Raw genomic sequence first — 17,710 nt, forward strand, 5'->3', positions numbered from 1 at the left:
ATGGCCCAGCAGCGCCACGCCATCCCCCCACCGCTTAAGGTAGGCATTGCTGGGGTGGAGGCGCCCAACCGGCACCCATGGGTGCCAGCATGGCCTTCACCCACCCCGTTGCCTTGCAGACGGAGGAGGACTACATCCCCTACCCCAGCGTGCACGAGGTAGAGCACCCACTCCGGAGATGGGTGCGAGGGCAGGCGAGCGGCTGGGTGGGCGCGTGGGTGGGCGGCCAGAGCACCCACCTCGGCTGTGGGTGCAGGTGCTGGGCCGGGAGGGGCCGTTCCCCCTCATCCTCCTGCCGCAGTTTGGGGGTTACTGGATCGAGGGCACCAACCACCAGCTGAGCGGGGCACCCGAGTCCCCCCCCACCCCGGCACCCGGCACCCGGGCAAGGTTTGAGGGCAACCACACGGCCAAGATCTACCGCAAGCACTTCCTGGGCAAGGTGAGGGCCCGTGGGTGCTCCAGGCGTGGGTGCTTTGGGGGAGGTGGGTGCCCCATGAGTACGGGTGTGCATGGGCACAGAGACCCCATAAACATGGGTGCCCATTGTGTATGGGTGCTCATGGTCATGGGTACCTATGGGCATGGGGGACCCATGGGGATGGGTGCTCATGGACGTGGGTGCCCCATAGTGGTGATATCTGTGAGCATGGGTGCTCATGGAGCTGGGTGCCCCATGGGCCTGGGTGCTTGGGGTTATGGGTGCTCGGGGACCTGGATGCCCCACGGCATGCGTGCTCATGGACATGAGTGTGGGTACCTGTGGGCATGGGAGATCCATGGGCATGGGTGCTTATGGAGCTGGGTGCCCCAGGGCATGGGTGCTCATGGACATGGGTGTGGGAACCTATGGGCATGGGAGACCTATGGGTGCTCCATAGGTGGTGGTATCTGTGAGGATGGGTGCTCATGGGGATGGGTGCCCCATAGGGATAGGTGCTCAGGGACCTGGATGCCCCATGGCATGGGTGCTCATCAATATTGGTGCTCACGGGCACGGGTGCCCCACGGCGTGGGTGCCTGCCAGCGTGAGCACCCGTGGGCACAGTCATGGGTGCTTGGCTCCCTCCCCACAGGAGCACTTCAACTACTACTCCCTGGACCCGGCGCTGGGCCATCTCGTCTTCTCCCTCAAGTATGACGAGCAGGAGCACCTCCACCTGCTGCTGCGGTGAGCAGGGTGCTGCGGGGCACCCATAGGTGCTGGCTGGGGATAGGGGCCCTACCCTGACCCCCGCCTCACTCTGCAGCACCCGCGCCCGCACCCTGCACGACGTGGTGCCCATCTCCTGCCTGGCCGAGTTCCCCAACGTGGTACAGATGGCCAAGGTGGGTGCAATGCCTCTGGCAGCACCCATGGGTGCCCTCCCCACTCCACGCCACCCGTCGCGTCACCCGTCATCCTTCCCGCAGCTGGTGTGCGAGGACGTCAACGTGGATCGCTTCTACCCCGTGCTCTACCCCAAGGTGAAACAGGGTGTATGTGGGGGGGAGCACCCATGGGTGGGGGGCACCCACCCAACCTCCACCCCCTCCCGACCCCGCAGGCGTCCCGCCTCATTCTCGCCTTCGACGAGCACGTGCTCAGCAACCACTTCAAATTTGGGGTCATCTATCAAAAACTGGGGCAGGTATGGGGTGGGGTGGGGTGGGTGGGGGTCGGGGCAGGGGGTGGGTGTCCCGGGTGGGTGCTGGCACCCATCCCCACCCCACCGCAGACCTCCGAGGAGGAGCTTTTCGGCACCACGGAGGAGAGCCCGGCGTTCGCCGAATTCCTCGACGTCCTGGGTCAACGGGTGCAGCTGCGGGACTTCAAGGGGTGCGTGCGTGCGGGGGGCGCCGGCTGGGCGGGGGGCACCCACGGAGCCCAGGTTCAGGGTGCCCGTCCCTGCTCGCACCCAGGTTTCGGGGGGGGCTGGACGTGACCCACGGGCAGACGGGCAGCGAGTCGGTGTACTGCCACTTCCGCGACAAGGAGATCATGTTCCACGTCTCCACCAAGCTGCCCTACACCGAGGGGGACGCTCAGCAGGTGGGGCACCCATGGGTGCTGGGTATGGGGGGGGGCCAAGGGTTGGGAGAGGAACACGTGGGTTCTTTGAAGGGATTGGGGGTGTAGGGGCTCCTGGGGCACCCCCGTGGGGCCCAAGGGCTAGTGGGGTACCTATGGGTGCTGGAGAGCATCTATGGGGTGCAAGGGTTTCTGCAGCACCCATGGGTGCTGGGGGGTGTCTGTGGGGTGCTGGGGGCTGGCAGACCACCCCTGGGTGCTGGCGCGGGGTGTTTATGGGATGTAAAAGCACCAGCGGATCCCCTAGGTGCTGGGGGACATCTATAGGGTGCCAACCTCCACAGGCACCCCTGGGATGCAAGGGGCTGGCAGAGCACCCGTGGGTGCTGGGCAGCATCTGTAGGGCACAAGGGCTAGCAGGGCACCCCATGGCTTGCAAAAGCTCCAGGGGCACCCACGGGTGCTGGGGGGTGTCTATGGGGGACAGGGTCTGCCATTCCCTTTGCTCCCCTCGGCGTGACCGTCCCCCCGTGTCCCCCCGTGTCCCCCCGTGTCCCCCGTCCCCACAGCTCCAGCGCAAGCGTCACATCGGCAACGACATCGTGGCCGTCGTCTTCCAGGACGAGAACACCCCCTTCGTCCCCGACATGATCGCCTCCAACTTCCTCCACGCCTTCGTGGTGGTGCAGCTGGAGCGGGGCGGCCCCCAGGGACCCCTCTACAAGGTACCCCCCCACCCCCGGCCTCAGCTTCCCCATCCCGGGGGGTGCTGGGTGCCCCCCTCATGCCCCCCCCCCCCCGCCGGCAGGTCTCCGTCACCGCCCGTGACGATGTGCCCTTCTTCGGCCCGCCGCTGCCCGACCCCGCCGTCTTCAGGAAGGTGAGCACCCATGGGTGCTGCTGGGGGATTCCCCGGGGGGGCACCCACCCAGGGCTGCCCCTCGCCCCCGCAGGGCCCCGAGTTCCAGGAGTTCCTGCTGACGAAGCTCATCAACGCCGAGTACGCCTGCTACAAGGCCGAGAAGTTCGCCAAGCTGGAGGTGGGCGCTGGGTGCCGCGCGCGGGGCGGTGGGTGTGCCGTGGGGCACGTGGGTGCTGTGCCTGCAGTGGGACTGCGGGTGCCGTGGGGCCCCCGGGTGCTGGGCACAGTGTGGGGGCTGTAGCTGTGGGTGCTGGGCTCGCCGTGGGGCTGCGGGTGCCGTGGAGCCCGTCGTGGGTGCTGGGCACAGCATGGGTGCTGTGGGGTGGTGCACGCTGTGGGGCCCGCGCCTGCGGTGGGTGCCGTGCCTGCAGCGGTGCCGCGGGTGCCGCGCGTGCCGTGGGGCTGTGCGCGTGGGAGCTGCGCGCGGCGGGGTGGGGGGGACGGGACGCGACCTGCCGCAGCGTCACGCGGGTGGGTGCTTGCGCACCCCGCGGGTGCTGCACCTGCAGGGCGTGCTGGGGGCGTGGGCGCCGTGCGTGCCGCGGGGCCCGTCGTGGGTGCCGGGGCACAACACGGGTGCCGTGCCGTGGGGCGGGTCGCGCGTGGGGCGGCGCGGAGCCGCCGGCAGCCGTGCGGGTGCGCAGGAGCGGACGCGGGCGGCGCTGCTGGAGACGCTGCACGCGGAGCTGCAGGCGCGCAGCCAGGCCGTGCTGGGGCTGGGCCCCGACGAGGAGCGCCCCGACAACGGCGCCGCCGCCCCGGGCTTCTTCGAGTCCTTCAAGGTGGGGCACGGGGGCGCCGGGGGGGGGGTCGTGGCCCGTCCCCCGCCCCTCACAGACACACCGGGGGCGGCTGAGGGGCCGCGGCCCCGCGCTGGGGGCCGCGGGGCTGGCTCCCCGCCGCGCCCCCCCCCCCGCCCCCCGCCAGCGCCGGACCCCCCGACGGCGCCCCGGGGGCCGCCCGCGGGATGCCCCGCCCGCGGACACGCCCCCCTCCCCGCCCTGGTCACGCCCCCCCGGTCAGCCGGCCTGCTGAGGCCGCGCCCACCGCCGGGAGGCCACGCCCCCGGCGCGCGCAAGCCGCGCCCCTAAAGCGCGCTAGCCCCGCCCTTCCCCCCTAGCCCCACACCCTCGCGAGCGTAAGCCCCGCCCATAAGCCCCGCCCCCCGTCGGGCCCCGCCCCTCCCGGTGCCCCGGGCGGGTGACGCGCTGCCCCCCCAGTCGCTGCTGGTGCCCGGGAGCCGGCGCGGACGCCGCGGCAGCGCCATCGGGCTGGGCTCGCTGGAGGAGGTGGGTACCCCGGCGCGGCCCCGGCGCCCCGCCCCGCCGCTCCCGCCCGCCGCGCTTAACGGCGTCCCGCAGGCGCTGCTGGTGCCCGGGAAGAGCCCGTCGCGGCGGCGGCCCGGCCCGCTCGGCTCCCGCCGCTCCAGCGCCATCGGGATCGAGAGCATCCAGGAGGCGCCGGCCGGCAGGTGAGCGCCGGGGACGCGGGGCCGGCGGCGCCCGGTGTCCCCTCCCGGTGCCAGCTCAGCGCCCGCCGCCTCCCCCCAGGGACGGCCCCGTCGCCGCCCCCGAGGGCGCCGGCTCCGCGCAGAGCTCCCCCGAGAGCCGCCGGCACCGCGACAGGTCCCGCATCCCGCACCGGCACGGGAGCGCTGGGGTGGGGGGACGGGGGCGGAGGGGCACCGGGAGGGGGTGACATCGGGGGGACACTGCGGCGGGAGGGCACTGGGATGGGGTGACATGGGGATGGGGTTACATGGGGATGGGGTGACATTGGGGTGACACGGGGACTGGAGGGCACTGGGATGGGACAGCACACGGATGGGGTGGCACCAAGATGAGCTGGCACTGGGATGGGGTGGCAATGGGGCCAGGGTGCCATCGGGGTGACATGGGGACTGGAGGGCACTGGGATAAGGCAGCACGTGAATGAGGTGGCACTGGGACAGGGTGACACTGGGATGGGGCAGCAAAGGGACAAGGTGGCACCAGGAGGGGTGGCACAGGGCAACATGGGGACAGGGTCACCCAGGCACCTGGTGGCACAGGGACAAGGTCACAGTGGGGACAAGGTCACAGTGGGGACAAAGTCACAGTGGGGTGGGGTGGCACCGGGAGCGGGTGACATGGGGATGGGGTGACACCAGGGCTGGAGGGTGCTGGGATGGGGCAGCACAAGGACTGTCTGGCACTGAGACAAGGTGGCACCGGGATGGGGCAGTACCGGGATGGGGCGACACCGGGATAAGGTGACATGGGGACAGGGTGACATCGGGGTGACACGGGGACTGGAGGGCACTGGGATGGGGCAGCACACGGGCGGGGGGAGAGGCTCGGGGTTAGGGTGGCGCGGGGACGGGGTGAACGGGGGACACGGGGACGGGGGAGCGCGGGGACAGCGGGCGTCGTGGCGGGCGATGGCAGCAGCCACCCGGCGCGGTGCCAGCCCGCCCGCGGCCTGTCCCCCGGCAGGGCCGAGAAGCCGGAGCCACCGGATTTCTCCCGCTCGTCCTCCAGCGCCAGCAGCTTCGGCAGCGCCGCCGAGGAGCCGGGCAGGGTACCGGGGTGCCGGGGGGGTGCTGGGTGCTGGGCTGGGGGGCAGCACCCCGCTGACCCCCCCCCGCCCCGCACCCTTAGGAGAGCCGCTCGCCCTCGGGGACCCACTGCGACGCCTTTGCCGACACCCCCTGGCCGGACGACCCCGCCGGTACCCCCCCAGGTAGCCCCTCACCGGGGTATCAGGCCGCCGCGGGGCTGGGGGACCCCCCGGGGTGCTCATGCTCACACCCCACACCCCCCATTTTCCCCCAGGCCTCCCCGATCCCCTCTGCCCCGAGATCAAAATCCAGCTGCAGCGGCCCCCCCCCAGCGCGGTGAGGCTGTGCCCCCCCCCCAGCGCACCCCCCTGCGGGGCGCCCGCGGCGGGGGGCACCCGCTGACGTCCCTCCGCGCAGGGTCCGTAGTCACCCCCGTCCGCCGCCCCCGAGCCAGGAGCCGAAGCCATCATCCCCAGGGCAGGATTTGGGGGAGAACCCCCCCAAAAATGGGGGTGTCCATCCCCACCCTCCAGACAATCTCCGTCACCCCAAATACCCCTTGGGGGGGGTGACGGGCCACGCGGGGGCCCCCCCCCGTGACCCCAATGCCACATGGGGGGCCCCCCCCAAATGAAGAGCGGGTCCAACCCGAGCATCACCCCCGCAAAAAAAAAAGGGAGGGGAGGCTCAAATCCAGAGCAAACCCAAAGCGGGGCTCCCCGTGCCCCCCCCTTCATTTTAAGGGAAAAAAGCTCCGGAACGGGCCGGATGCTGGAATTGGGGGGGGGGGTGTTTATTTTTTTCCAAGCCCCCCCCAAATCGTGTTCGTGTTTCCCACGAGTCCTGTACAAAATAAAGGTTTATTTATCGCTACAGCTGCGGGATGCCGGGAGGGGGTCCCCGATATCGGAGAGGGGGGGTCCCTCAAAACCCCAAGCATCGGCAGGGGCAGCTGCTCCGCGTGGTCTTAAAAACACCCCAAAATCCCTCTGTTTTGGGGTCATTTACCCAAATTTGGGGGCTTTCACAGCAGCCGGGCTGAGCAAAGCCTTGCTTTGATTTACCCCGGGTTTGGGGTGCTGCGGGGCCAGCCATGCCCCCACCCCCCCCAAAAAAACCCCAACACCCCCCCAGCCCCCCGCATACAAACCCTCTTTTTCGGCTCCGGTGGCCAACTCGGCGTCGGGAGCGGCGTTTGGCCGGCGGCCCCGGTGGCCACCGGCTTCGTGCCAAATCCCCGGCCAAGAAAAAGCGGTTCCCCCCCCCCCGAACCCCCCAAAACCACCAAGCACCCCGGGACCGGTTAAACATAGCTCGGTGCCGCCCGGTTTCTGGGAAGCGCCGGGGCTTGGGGCGCGGTCGGCGACGCGAAGTGGGGGTGTCGCAGGCCTCCCTCCCCAAATCCGGCGCCGCTCGGGTCGCCGCCGTCGCCCGCTCCAAAGTTCGCCGGTTAATAACGAAACCGGAGCGGCGAAGTCTTTATAAAGCTGGTAAATAAATAAAAAAGGGGCGGGAGGGGGATTGGAGGGGCCCGGGGGGCGGTTTGGGGGTGCTCCGGGGGGCGGGGGGGGGGGGTGCGTGTGTGCAATTGCACCACGCAGCCGCGCTTGCACGCGCGCGCGGTGACGCCTGCACGCTCAGAGCACCCTTTGCATACTCAGAGCACCCTTTGCACGCTCAGAGCACCCTTTGTACACCCAGAGCACCCTTTGCACGCTCAGAGCACCCTTTGCACGTGCACAGGGACGCCTGCACGCTCGGAGCACCCTTTGCACACTCAGAGCACCCTTTGCACGCTCAGAGCACCCTTTGCACAAGCACAGTGACAGTTGCACGCTCAGAGCACCCCTTGCATGCTCAGAGCACCCTTTGTACACCCAAGGCACCCTTTGCACACTCAGAGCACCCTTTGCACGTGCACAGGGACGCCTGCACGCTCGGAGCACCCTTTGCACACTCAGAGCATCATTTGCACACCCAAGGCACCCTTTGCACATGCACAGTGACACTTGCATGCTCAGAGCACCCTTTGCACACCCAAGACACCCTTTGCACGCTCAGGACACCCTTTGCATGCTCAGAGCACCCTTTGCACACCCAAGACACCCTTTGCAAGCTCGGAGCACCCTTTGCACACCCAAGACACCCTTTGCATGCTCAGGACACCCTTTGCACGCTCAGGACACCCTTTGCACGTGCACAGGGACGCCTGCACGCTCAGAGCACCCTTTGCACACCCAAGACACCCTTTGCACACTCGGAGCACCCTCTGCACACCCGGAGCACCCTTTGCACACCCAAGACACCCTTTGCACACTCGGAGCACCCTTTGCACACCCAAGACACCCTTTGCAAGCTCAGAGCACCCTCTGCACACTCGGAGCACCCTTTGCACACCCAAGACACCCTTTGCACACCCAGAGCACCCTTTGCACACCCAAGACACCCTTTGCACACCCAAGACACCCTCTGCACACTCGGAGCACCCTTTGCACACCCAAGACACCCTCTGCACACCCAAGACACCCTTTGCAAGCTCAGAGCACCCTCTGCACACTCAGAGCACCCTTTGCGTGTGCACGGTGACACTGGCACACTCGGAGCACCCTTTGCACGCACCCAGGGCCCCCCCTCCTCCCAGGCCTCAAGCCCCCCCCCAGCACCCTGCAAGCTGCAACCCGCCCCTCCTTAATTGCCCCCCTGCCTAATTGCCCCCCTCCCTAACGAAGGCGCGTGCCCCAGCGGGTGCCACCCTTAAGCCCCCGGCCTGAGAGCACCCCCGACCCCTCCCCGGCAGCAACCGGCCTTAAACCGAAGGATTTTACAGTAAAACGAAATCACCCGGGGACAGATTAACCCGGTGAGTTAATTATTTGGGTGGGTTTTTTTTTTCCCTCTCCCTCCTCATCTTCATGTGGGTTCCGGCTGCCCACACGTGTGACGAGTTGGGCACCGGGGTCAGTCCTCAGCCGAGGGCCCGGCAGGCCTTTTGGGACCCAGCCCCATCGCGTCTCGCTCCGGGAGGGGGTTTTACCCGCCGAGGCTCCGGCTCCCATCCCAAATCCCGCGGTGGGTTCGGGATGGGGCGGGCAACGACGCTAATTACAGGGGAAGGAACCGTGTATTTACAGAGGCAGCTCCCAGCGCGAAACCGCCGGCGGCTGCTTTTGCTCCGCTGAGTCTTTCTTTTTTCTCCCCTTTCTGGGCTCTCCGCGTTTTAAAAAAAAAAAAAAAAAAAAAATTAAAATAAAATAAAAAAAAGGGGGGGAGGAATTAAAAATAAATCCCCCTCCAGGGTTTGCAAGCGGCGCCTTAGCAGAGGAGGAAGAGGAGGGCGAGGAAGGGCAGGAGGACGCTGGCGGCGGGGCGGCCGGCGGCGTTGCAGTGGGCTCGGTTGGAGCCGATGCAAGCGGCGTAAGCCATGGCGTGGGGGATGTAATTTTGCTCGTGGACCCCGTGGAGGAGATGGGCCATGGGGCCGCGGGCGAAGACGGCCACGTCCTCGCCGCCGTGGGTCTCCTGCCGCAGCGGCACGGCCGATTGCGCCTGGTAGTTGGCGTGCGCTGGGGCGGAACGAACAAGAAAAAAGCCGAAAATAAGAATAATTTTTGCTTAAAAGCGCTAATTTTAGCCATGTAACAATTTCGGGGAGGGGCCGCCCCCAAAATGCGCTCACCGAAATCCACGGCGGAGACGTTTTCTCGCTCCCCCGCCACGATTTTGTAGCCGGGGCCGTTGCCGTAGAGGATGGAGGTGAAGGGCTTGCGGTCCACGTCGCTCTGCATCGGGGCCAGACCTGGCGGCGGCGGCACCGGCACCGTCAGCGGGACCGGGACGTCCCCGAGGCGTCCCCGAGGCGTCCCCGAGGCGTCCCCGAGGGCCGCGGCCTGGCAGGCGCTCACCGAAAATGGGGTTCCCGCGGGGGGTGTAGCCGCCGAAGGTGAAGACGTGCGAGTGGTCGGCGGTGACGACGCTGAGGGTGTCCTGGGGCGAGGTGAGGCGAGCCGCCAGCCCGACGGCGCGGTCCAGCTCCACCGCCTCGTGCAGCGCCTGCTTCGCCTTCCCCTCGTGGTGCCCGTGGTCGATGCGGCCGCCTGGGGTCCCCGGCACCGCTCGGCATCGCCCGCCGCCCCCCCGGCCCCCCCATCGCCCCCCCCGCTCTTGCCCCTTTGCGCCCCCACCACCCTCCTTAACCCCCTTTTTTGCGTCCCCCGTCGCCCTCCTCCCCCCCATCACCCCCTCCCCACCCTCCCCGCTCCTCCTTCGCACCCCTTCCCCCCCGCCCCCCCCCCACCTTCAACCAGGAGGAAAAAACCCCGGGGGTTTTTCTGGAGCATCCTGATGGCCACGGCCACCATCTCGCTGAGGGACGGGTCCGTCTCGTTGTTCCGATCCAGCTCGTACACCATGTCGCCCGGCTCGAAGAGGCCTTGGGGACAGGGACGCTGCTGGGGATGGCCTTTCCCCACCAAAAAACACCCCCAAAAAATCCTAATAAAAGGGGCCAAATCCGGCCCCACCACTTCTGCTGGCGCAAACGTTTCCACCGGCCACCGGATCCGGGGCGATTAGATAGGAGCCGCGGGATGCTCCCAGCCCTTCCTTCCTCCGGCCCGGCCGAATCTCCTGCGCCTCGGCCGGAGAGCTGCGGCACGGGCCAAAAAAACCCCACCCCCCTGTATCCCCAGGGAGTGAAAATTGCATCCTTGGGGGGGTACCAGCATCCCTGGGGGGTACCAGCATCCCCAGGGTGGGCAGCAGCATCCCCGGGGTGGGGTACCAGCACCCCCACAGGGGTACCAGCATCCTTGGGGGGTACCAGCATCCCCAGGGTGGGCAGCAGCATCCCCGGGGTGGGGTACCAGCACCCCCACAGGGGTACCAGCATCCCTGGGGGGTACCAGCATCCCCAGGGTGGGCAGCAGCATCTTTGGGGTGGGGTATCAGGATCCCTTGGGGGGAACCAGCATCCCCAGGGCGGGCAGCAGCATCCCCACGGGGGTACCAGCATCCTTGGGGTGGGGTACCAGCATCCCTCAGGGGGGTACCAGCATCCCCAGGGGGTAACTGATGATTCCAGCTGCCCCGAGACAGGCCAGGGGTCCCCCAAAGCACCCGGTTGAAGCCGGGGCACCCTTGGGTGCCAGGACTCACCCAGGAGGAAGTCGACGCGGCTGAGGTTGAGCGCCAGCAGGTCCCGCCGGTGCCACACATACTTGGCGACCTGGGGACAGGCAGGTTGTCACCTCCCCACCGCCTCCTCCAACCCCAGGGCTGCTTTATGCCTCCCCCCCCCTTCCCCTCCCCAAAATATTCCCAAAAACCCGCCCCCGTCACCTTGCCGGGGGGCTTGGCTTCGTGCCACGCCTGGACGAGGTCCCTGCGGTCCAGGCGGGTACCCCGGTGCTTGTCCTCGTGGGGATACTCCACGTCGCTGGCGTTTTTGGGGAACATATATTTCCGCCCGCCACCCAAGATCACCTGCGAAGGGGGGGAAAAAAAAAAAAGTATTTTAAAAATAATTGTGACTGATTTTTAATTTTTTTCCTCTCAATTTGGGTTTAATGGGGGGAAAACCCTGACGAGGCGGAGCGGGATGTCCAGGGAAAACCCTGGCGTCGCACAAACGCCCGAGGAATTTCACCCCGCTCGAAATAACCCTGAATCTCTTCCTATTAATTAAAACCCAAGACAAAAATAACCGTTTCCAGTAGCAAATTTGGCTTTTTAATTCCCCCCCACCCCTCCATCTGTGGGAGGGATGATCCACATCGGGGTCCCCGCGTGAACCCGGCGGGATGGAGCCCCGTCCCGCGGCTCCCGCTGTTTGCTTTGGAGCCCGATTTATTTGGCCTCCGTTATTTATAACCGAGCAGTGATTTTTTTTTTTTTTTACCCCCCCCCCCCGCCCCTTTCTCCGCGCAGAAGGTGAATTATAAAGCTGCAAAACACCACGGCCAAAATTATTAAGCCAAAAAAAAAAAAAAGGGGCTCCAAAAAAAAAAAAGAAAAAAAGTCTTTTCCCCGCTATATAATTATTTCCAGCCTGGGACGGAGTTAAAATTATATTAAAGGGAAAAAAAACAGAAGAAGAGGCTATTAAAGAGCTAAATCACAGGCTGAAATGTTTTGCTTTGGGGCTATTTTGAAGGACAGAAGAGTATTTATTTACAGGGCTGAATTTCTGCGTAAATCCGCAGCAAGGGGCAGAATCGGGGGGAAAATGGAGGGTTTTGGGTCTGGGAAGGATGAGAAAGGAGGGGGCTGCCGTGGACGCGGCTGCGGGGGGGGCGAAGCGGGATTTGGGGTCCGGTCCTGTACGTGCTCGTGGCCCCGGTCCTGCGTCCGACGGGGACTCTGGTCCCGCATCCACCCAACAGTCCTGGTGCCCACCCACGGGTGGTCCTGGCCCCATATCTGCTGGGGGTCCTGGTTCTGCACCCATGGGTGGTCCTGGCCCCGTATCTGCTGGGTGGTCCTGGTTCTGCACCCATGGGTGGTCCTGGCCCCACATCTGCTGGGGGTTCTCTCTCTGCACCCACGGGTGGTCCTGGCCCCATATCTGCTGGGTGGTCCTGGCTCTGCATCCATGGGTGGTCCTGGCCCCACATCTGCTGGGGGTTCTCTCTCTGCACCCACGGGTGGTCCTGGCCCCATATCTACTGAGGGTCCTGGCTCTGCACCCATGGGTGGTCCTGGCCCCATATCTGCTGGGTGGTCCTGGTTCTGCACCCATGGGTGGTCCTGGCCCTGTATCTGCTGGGGTTCTCTCTCTGCACCCACGGGTGGTCCTGGCCCCATATCTGCTGGGTGGTCCTGGCTCTGCATCCATGGGTGGTCCTGGCCCCACATCTGCTGGGGGTTCTCTCTCTGCACCCACGGGTGGTCCTGGCCCCATATCTACTGAGGGTCCTGGCTCTGCACCCATGGGTGGTCCTGGCCCCACATCTGCTGGGGGTTCTCTCTCTGCATCCATGGGTGGTCCTGGCCTCGTATCTGCTGGGGTTCTCTCTCTGCACCCACGGGCGGTCCTGGCCCCATATCTGCTGGGGGTCCTGGTTCTGCACCCATGGGTGGTCCTGGCCCCATCTCATCTCCCCACAGTCCTGGTCCCAGCCCCACTGGTGGCCGCAGCCCAACACCTCCCGGGGGGCCCACCCCTTCACCCACGGGTGGTCCTGGCGCCCTCGACCCATGGCCCTGTCCTCACACCCGGCGGCCCCGTGCCCAGCCCCACCTCGATGTCGGGGATGTTCTCCACCAGCTGCCGGGCGATGTCCTTGCAGCCGCCCTCCAGCGCGTCCGGGGGCATCTCGCCGTCCGAGTACCAGTCGCGGTTGGCGGAGTGGGCGTAGGCGGCGCTGGGCGTCGCGTGGGTCACCCGCGTGGTGGTGACGATGCCCACCGCCTTGCCTGCGCCACGGATTCGGGGGGCGGCGGTGGGAGCGCCCCCCAAAAAAGCCACCGTATTACTCCCCCCCGCCCCGCCGCCGCCGCGCGCCGGCCCCTCACCTTCATCCTTGGCCCAGCGGAGGATGGAGGTCACCTCCCGGCCCTTGGTGGTGTTGCAGCGGTCGCGGGTGACGCCGGCGCTGACGCCCACCGTCCCCTCGTTGGCTTTGACGCCGCAGAGGTAAGCGGTGGCCGTGCCCGCGCTGTCGGGCACCTGCGCGTTGGTGTTGTAGGTCTGGGGGCGGGGGAACAAATCGCCACGATCACCATCGTCACCATCATCATCCTCACCCTGGAGCTCCCCTCCCCATGCCGCTTGGGGAGCATCCCGCCTGGGTGCCCCCTCTTTGGGCCCTTGCCCCCCCCTCCCATTTTGCCCCCCCCCCCCCGCGTGGTTGCTCATCACCCGCTCGCTGCGCTTTGACGCTTTTAGCCTTTTTTCAGCCCGTTTTCAGGCAGGGAAGAGAGAGAAGCCGCCGCCGCCAGCATCCCCGGCGGGCGAAGGGAGGCGGCGGGGAGCGGCCGGGACGCCCAATTTCATAATTAAAAAATTAAAAAAGCCAAACCAAAAAAAGCGCCTTTTGTGCAGCAAAGAGACCCCAGGAGAAGCCGGGGGGGGGGGGGTCCCGCGGCTTCCCACGGCCGGGCGGCCTCATCCTGCCCCCCCCCGCCCCGTTCCCACGGGCCGGGGCCCTGGCACGGCGGGGCGGGCACGGGCGCCAGCTCCCTTCGCCCTCCCCTGACCTAATTCCGACTCCCGGTCGACGCCGGCCGACCGTGACCTTGCGGTCGGGTGTCGGGTCCCCCGCGGGGGGTCCTCGGGGAGCTCAGGATCGGGCCCCGCCGCCTGCCCGGGCGCTCACCTTGGCCAAGGCCACGTAGGGGAACTTGTCCATCTCCAGCAGGCTCTCCTCGCCCTTGCGGTTCTGCAGCTGCCCCTTGAGGATGCGGGCGGCCGTGACGGTGGAGACGCCCATGCCTGCCCCGGGGCACCCGTCAGCTGAGGACGGGCCAGCTCGCCGCACGGGTGGCGCCCCCGCGTCCGGCTCGGCGCACGCCCGCGCCCACGTCACCGCGAACTGAGCTCGTCGCGGCACCCGCCTCATCGCGGCGCCCGGTTTTTTGCAAACCCGGTTTATCGCGGCACCCGATTTATTGCAGCACCCACTTTACCAGTTTATCCCAGCACCCAGTTTGTTGCAAACCCAGTTTATCCCGGCACCCAGCTTATCCCGGCATCCAATGCATTGCGAACCCAGCACATCCCAGCACCCACTTATTGCAAACCCGGTTTATCACAGCACCCAACTTATTGCAGCACCCAATTTCTTGCAAACCCAGTTTATCCCAGCATCCAATTCATTGCAAACCCACTTTATTGCAAACCCAGTTTATCCCAGCACCCAGTTTATCCCGGCACCCAAATCATTGCAAACCCAGTTCATGGCAGCACCCACTTGATTGCAAACCCGGTTTGTCCCAGCACCCAATTTATTGCAAACCCAGTTTATCCCAGCACCCAGTTTATCCCAGCACCCGATTTATTGCAAACCCAGTTTATCCCAGCACCTGGTTTATTCCCGGCACCCAGTTTATCCCAGCACCTGGTTTATTCCCGGCACCCAGTTTATCCCAGCACCCAAATCATTGCAAACCCAGTTCATGGCAGCACCCACTTGACTGCAAACCCAGTTTATCCCAGCACCCGATTTATTTATTGTAAACCCAGTTTATCCCAGCACCCAGTTTATACCAGCACCCGATTTATTGCAAACCCAGTTTATCCCAGCACCCAGTTTATCCCAGCACCCAACTTACTTCGAACCCACTCGATCGCAAGCCCGGTTTACGGCAGCACCCAGTTTCCCGCGAGCGCAGTTTCTGGCAGCCCCCGATTTATCGCGGCCCCCCATTTCCCACGGCACCCGCTCGGCCGCCGGCGGCAGCCCCGCGCCCCCGCGCCGGGGTGGGTGCCCCCGTCTCACCGTCGCCCAGGAAGAGGATGAGGTTCTTGGCCACGTTCTGGTTGAGGCGCTGGAGCCGCAGGGCGGCCCGCAGGGTCTCCTGCGCCTGCCCCCGCCAGTACTCGGGGTCCTTCTCCCTCTCTGCGGGGGGGAACAGGGCTCCGTAGCACCCATCGGCACCCGCTTTCGGGGTGCCGCCCCCCCCTCCCCTCCCCTCACCTACCGGGGACCAGCGATGCCGAGCAGAGCTGGGCGAGGAGGATGAGGAGGAGAGCCTTCATCCTGCGGCGCTGAGCGGGCGCTGGGTAGGAGAGAGCTGCGGGGAGGGGGTGGGCACCCGCTCCGTGCCTCAGTTTCCCCACCGAGACCTTCGCCCCGGGGCTCGGCCAAGCGCGGACGGGAGGGAAACGTCCCCTCCCCGCGTGGTCACCGCTGTGACCCCTGGGGACGCGCCAGCCCCCCCCCCCGCAGGGCGCCGGGGGACAGGGCCACGGCCCCCACGCGTGCGTGGCTCAGCGGGCTGCCCGTCACGTGGCGGGGTCCCCGTCGCGTGTCCCTGTCCCCGTCGCACCCCCGTGTCCCATCACACGCCCCTGTCCCTGTGGCACACGCGTGGGCCATCACATGCGTGTCCCCACCATGTGCCCAGGTCCCCGTCGCATGTCTGAATCCCCACTGTGTGCCCGTGTCCCCACTGCGTGCCCGTGTCCCCATCGCACGCCCATGTCCTCATTGTGTGCCCGTGTCCCCATCGCGTGCCCGTGTCCCCACTGCGTGCCCGTGTCCCCATCACATGTCCATGTCCCCATCGCACACCCGTGTCCCCATCGCGTGCCCGTGTCCCCACTGCGTGTCCGTGTCCCCATCACGTGCTCAGGTCCCCGTCGCGTGTCTGCATCCCCACTGCGTGCCCGTGTCCCCACTGTGTGCCCGTGTCCCCATCGCACACCTGTGTCCCTATCGCACACCCGTGTCCCCACTGCGTGCCCATGTCCCCATCACACACCCATGTCCCCACTGCGTGTCCATGTCCCCATCATGTGCCTGTGTCCCCACTGCGTGCCCACGTCCCCATCGCACACCCGTGTCCCCATCGCACACCCGCGTTCCCACTGCGTGTCCGTGTCCCCATCGCACACCCGTGTCCCCACTGCATGTCCGTGTCCCCATCACACACCCGTGTCCCCATCGCACACCCGTGTCCCCATCGCACACCCGTGTCCCCGCTGCGTGTCCGTGTCCCCCATCGCACACCCGTGTCCCCATCGCACACCCGTGTCCCCACTGCATGTCCGCGTCCCCATCACACACCCGTGTCCCCACTGTGTGTCCGTGTCCCCCATTGCACATCCGTGTCCCCATCGCACACCCATGTCCCCGCTGCGTGTCCGTGTCCCCATCACACACCCGTGTCCCCATTGCACACCCGTGTCCCCACTGCGTGCCCGTGTCCCCATCACACACCCATGTCCCCACTGCGTGTCCATGTCCCCATCATGTGCCTGTGTCCCCACTGCGTGCCCACGTCCCCATCGCACACCCGTGTCCCCATCGCACACCCGCGTTCCCACTGCGTGTCCGTGTCCCCATCGCACACCCGTGTCCCCACTGCATGTCCGTGTCCCCATCACACACCCGTGTCCCCATCGCACACCCGTGTCCCCATCGCACACCCGTGTCCCCGCTGCGTGTCCGTGTCCCCCATCGCACACCCGTGTCCCCATCGCACACCCGTGTCCCCACTGCATGTCCGCGTCCCCATCACACACCCGTGTCCCCACTGTGTGTCCGTGTCCCCCATTGCACATCCGTGTCCCCATCGCACACCCATGTCCCCGCTGCGTGTCCGTGTCCCCATCACACACCCGTGTCCCCATTGCACACCCGTGTCCCCACTGCGTGTCCGTGTCCCCACCACACACCCATATCCTCATTGCACACCCATGTCCCCATCACATGCCTGTGGCGTGTTGCACACCCGTGTCCCTGTTGCACGCCCGTGTCCCCACCACGCACCCGTGTCCCCATCGCACCCCCACATCCCCATCGCACCCCCACATCCCTTTGCACACCCATGTCCCCATCGCACCCGTGTCCCCACCATGCACCCGTGTCCCCATCGCACCCCCACGTCCCCCTTGCACCCCCATGTTCCTGTTGCACCCCCGTGTCCCCACCACACCCCCACGTCCCCCTTGCACCCCCGTGTCCCCATCGCACCCCCACGTCCCTTTGCACACCCGCGTTCCCACCGCACCCCCATCCCCACCCGGCACCCCCCCCTCCCCAGGGACCTCCCCCGGGGCACCCCCCTCCCCCCACGCCCACCCCCCCACGTACCCGCACGAACTTGGGTGCCGACACCCACGTCCCTCCCGGGCGGCGGGCGGAGGCCGGCCCGGGGGGACAGCGGGCCCTTAAATCCCCCGCACCCGGCCTTCGCCTCCTCCTCCTCCTCCCCTTCCTCCACCCTCTCCCCGCGGCCAGCACGAGGCGGGGGGGTGAGAAAAGGCAACAAACTGGGCTTACTGGTGCCCTCTGCCGGGTTTTACTGGGAGGACTGGGGTGCACCCAAGCGCGGGTTGGGGGTGCTGACCACCCCCACCCCTCCCCACGCGGCGAGGAGGGAAGGTGGGGTGCACCCCCGGGGAGGGGAGGTAGGTGTGAGTTTTGCCGGATTTTGCATTCTTTTCCCCCAAAACGTGCCAGCGACGCGAGCGTGGGGTTCGGGGGGTCACGGGGAAGGGGGAGGGGGGGTGTCCCTGCCTCAGTTTCCCCGCCGTGGGGGACCGTGGGGGCTCCGCGGCCCGTGGAGCCGTGGG

The 17,710-nt window shown here is 66.6% G+C and overlaps 2 protein-coding genes across 2 annotated transcripts; one reads left to right on the forward strand and one right to left on the reverse strand.

Moving 5' to 3' along the window:
• RAP1GAP (RAP1 GTPase activating protein) lies at positions 1-5,874 on the forward strand (the record flags this gene model as incomplete). Its single annotated transcript, XM_082009209.1, has 18 exons — positions 1-39; positions 120-158; positions 257-442; positions 1,077-1,171; positions 1,251-1,329; positions 1,414-1,467; positions 1,548-1,631; positions 1,719-1,819; positions 1,903-2,032; positions 2,581-2,736; positions 2,820-2,891; positions 2,965-3,051; positions 3,578-3,715; positions 4,154-4,404; positions 4,484-4,558; positions 5,408-5,492; positions 5,573-5,654; positions 5,747-5,874. 18 exons carry the CDS (start codon positions 1-3, stop codon positions 5,872-5,874), a joined length of 1,881 nt encoding a protein of 626 aa, XP_081865335.1.
• Positions 5,875-8,392: 2,518 nt separating this feature from the next.
• Positions 8,393-15,701, reverse strand: ALPL (alkaline phosphatase, biomineralization associated). The gene is made up of 11 exons (XM_082009301.1): positions 15,112-15,701; positions 14,910-15,029; positions 13,788-13,903; positions 12,985-13,159; positions 12,710-12,885; positions 10,810-10,953; positions 10,627-10,696; positions 9,767-9,901; positions 9,375-9,566; positions 9,149-9,268; positions 8,393-9,035 (listed from the first exon to the last, which is right to left on the reverse strand). The coding sequence occupies exons 1-11, from the start codon at positions 15,167-15,169 to the stop codon at positions 8,785-8,787; spliced, it is 1,557 nt and encodes a 518-aa protein (XP_081865427.1). The 5' UTR covers positions 15,170-15,701; the 3' UTR covers positions 8,393-8,784.
• Positions 15,702-17,710: the final 2,009 nt, after the last annotated feature.

The sequence above is a fragment of the Phaethon aethereus genome (genome assembly GCF_964289735.1).
Source record: "Phaethon aethereus genome assembly, chromosome: 21".
Classification (NCBI taxonomy): Eukaryota; Metazoa; Chordata; class Aves; order Phaethontiformes; family Phaethontidae; genus Phaethon; species Phaethon aethereus.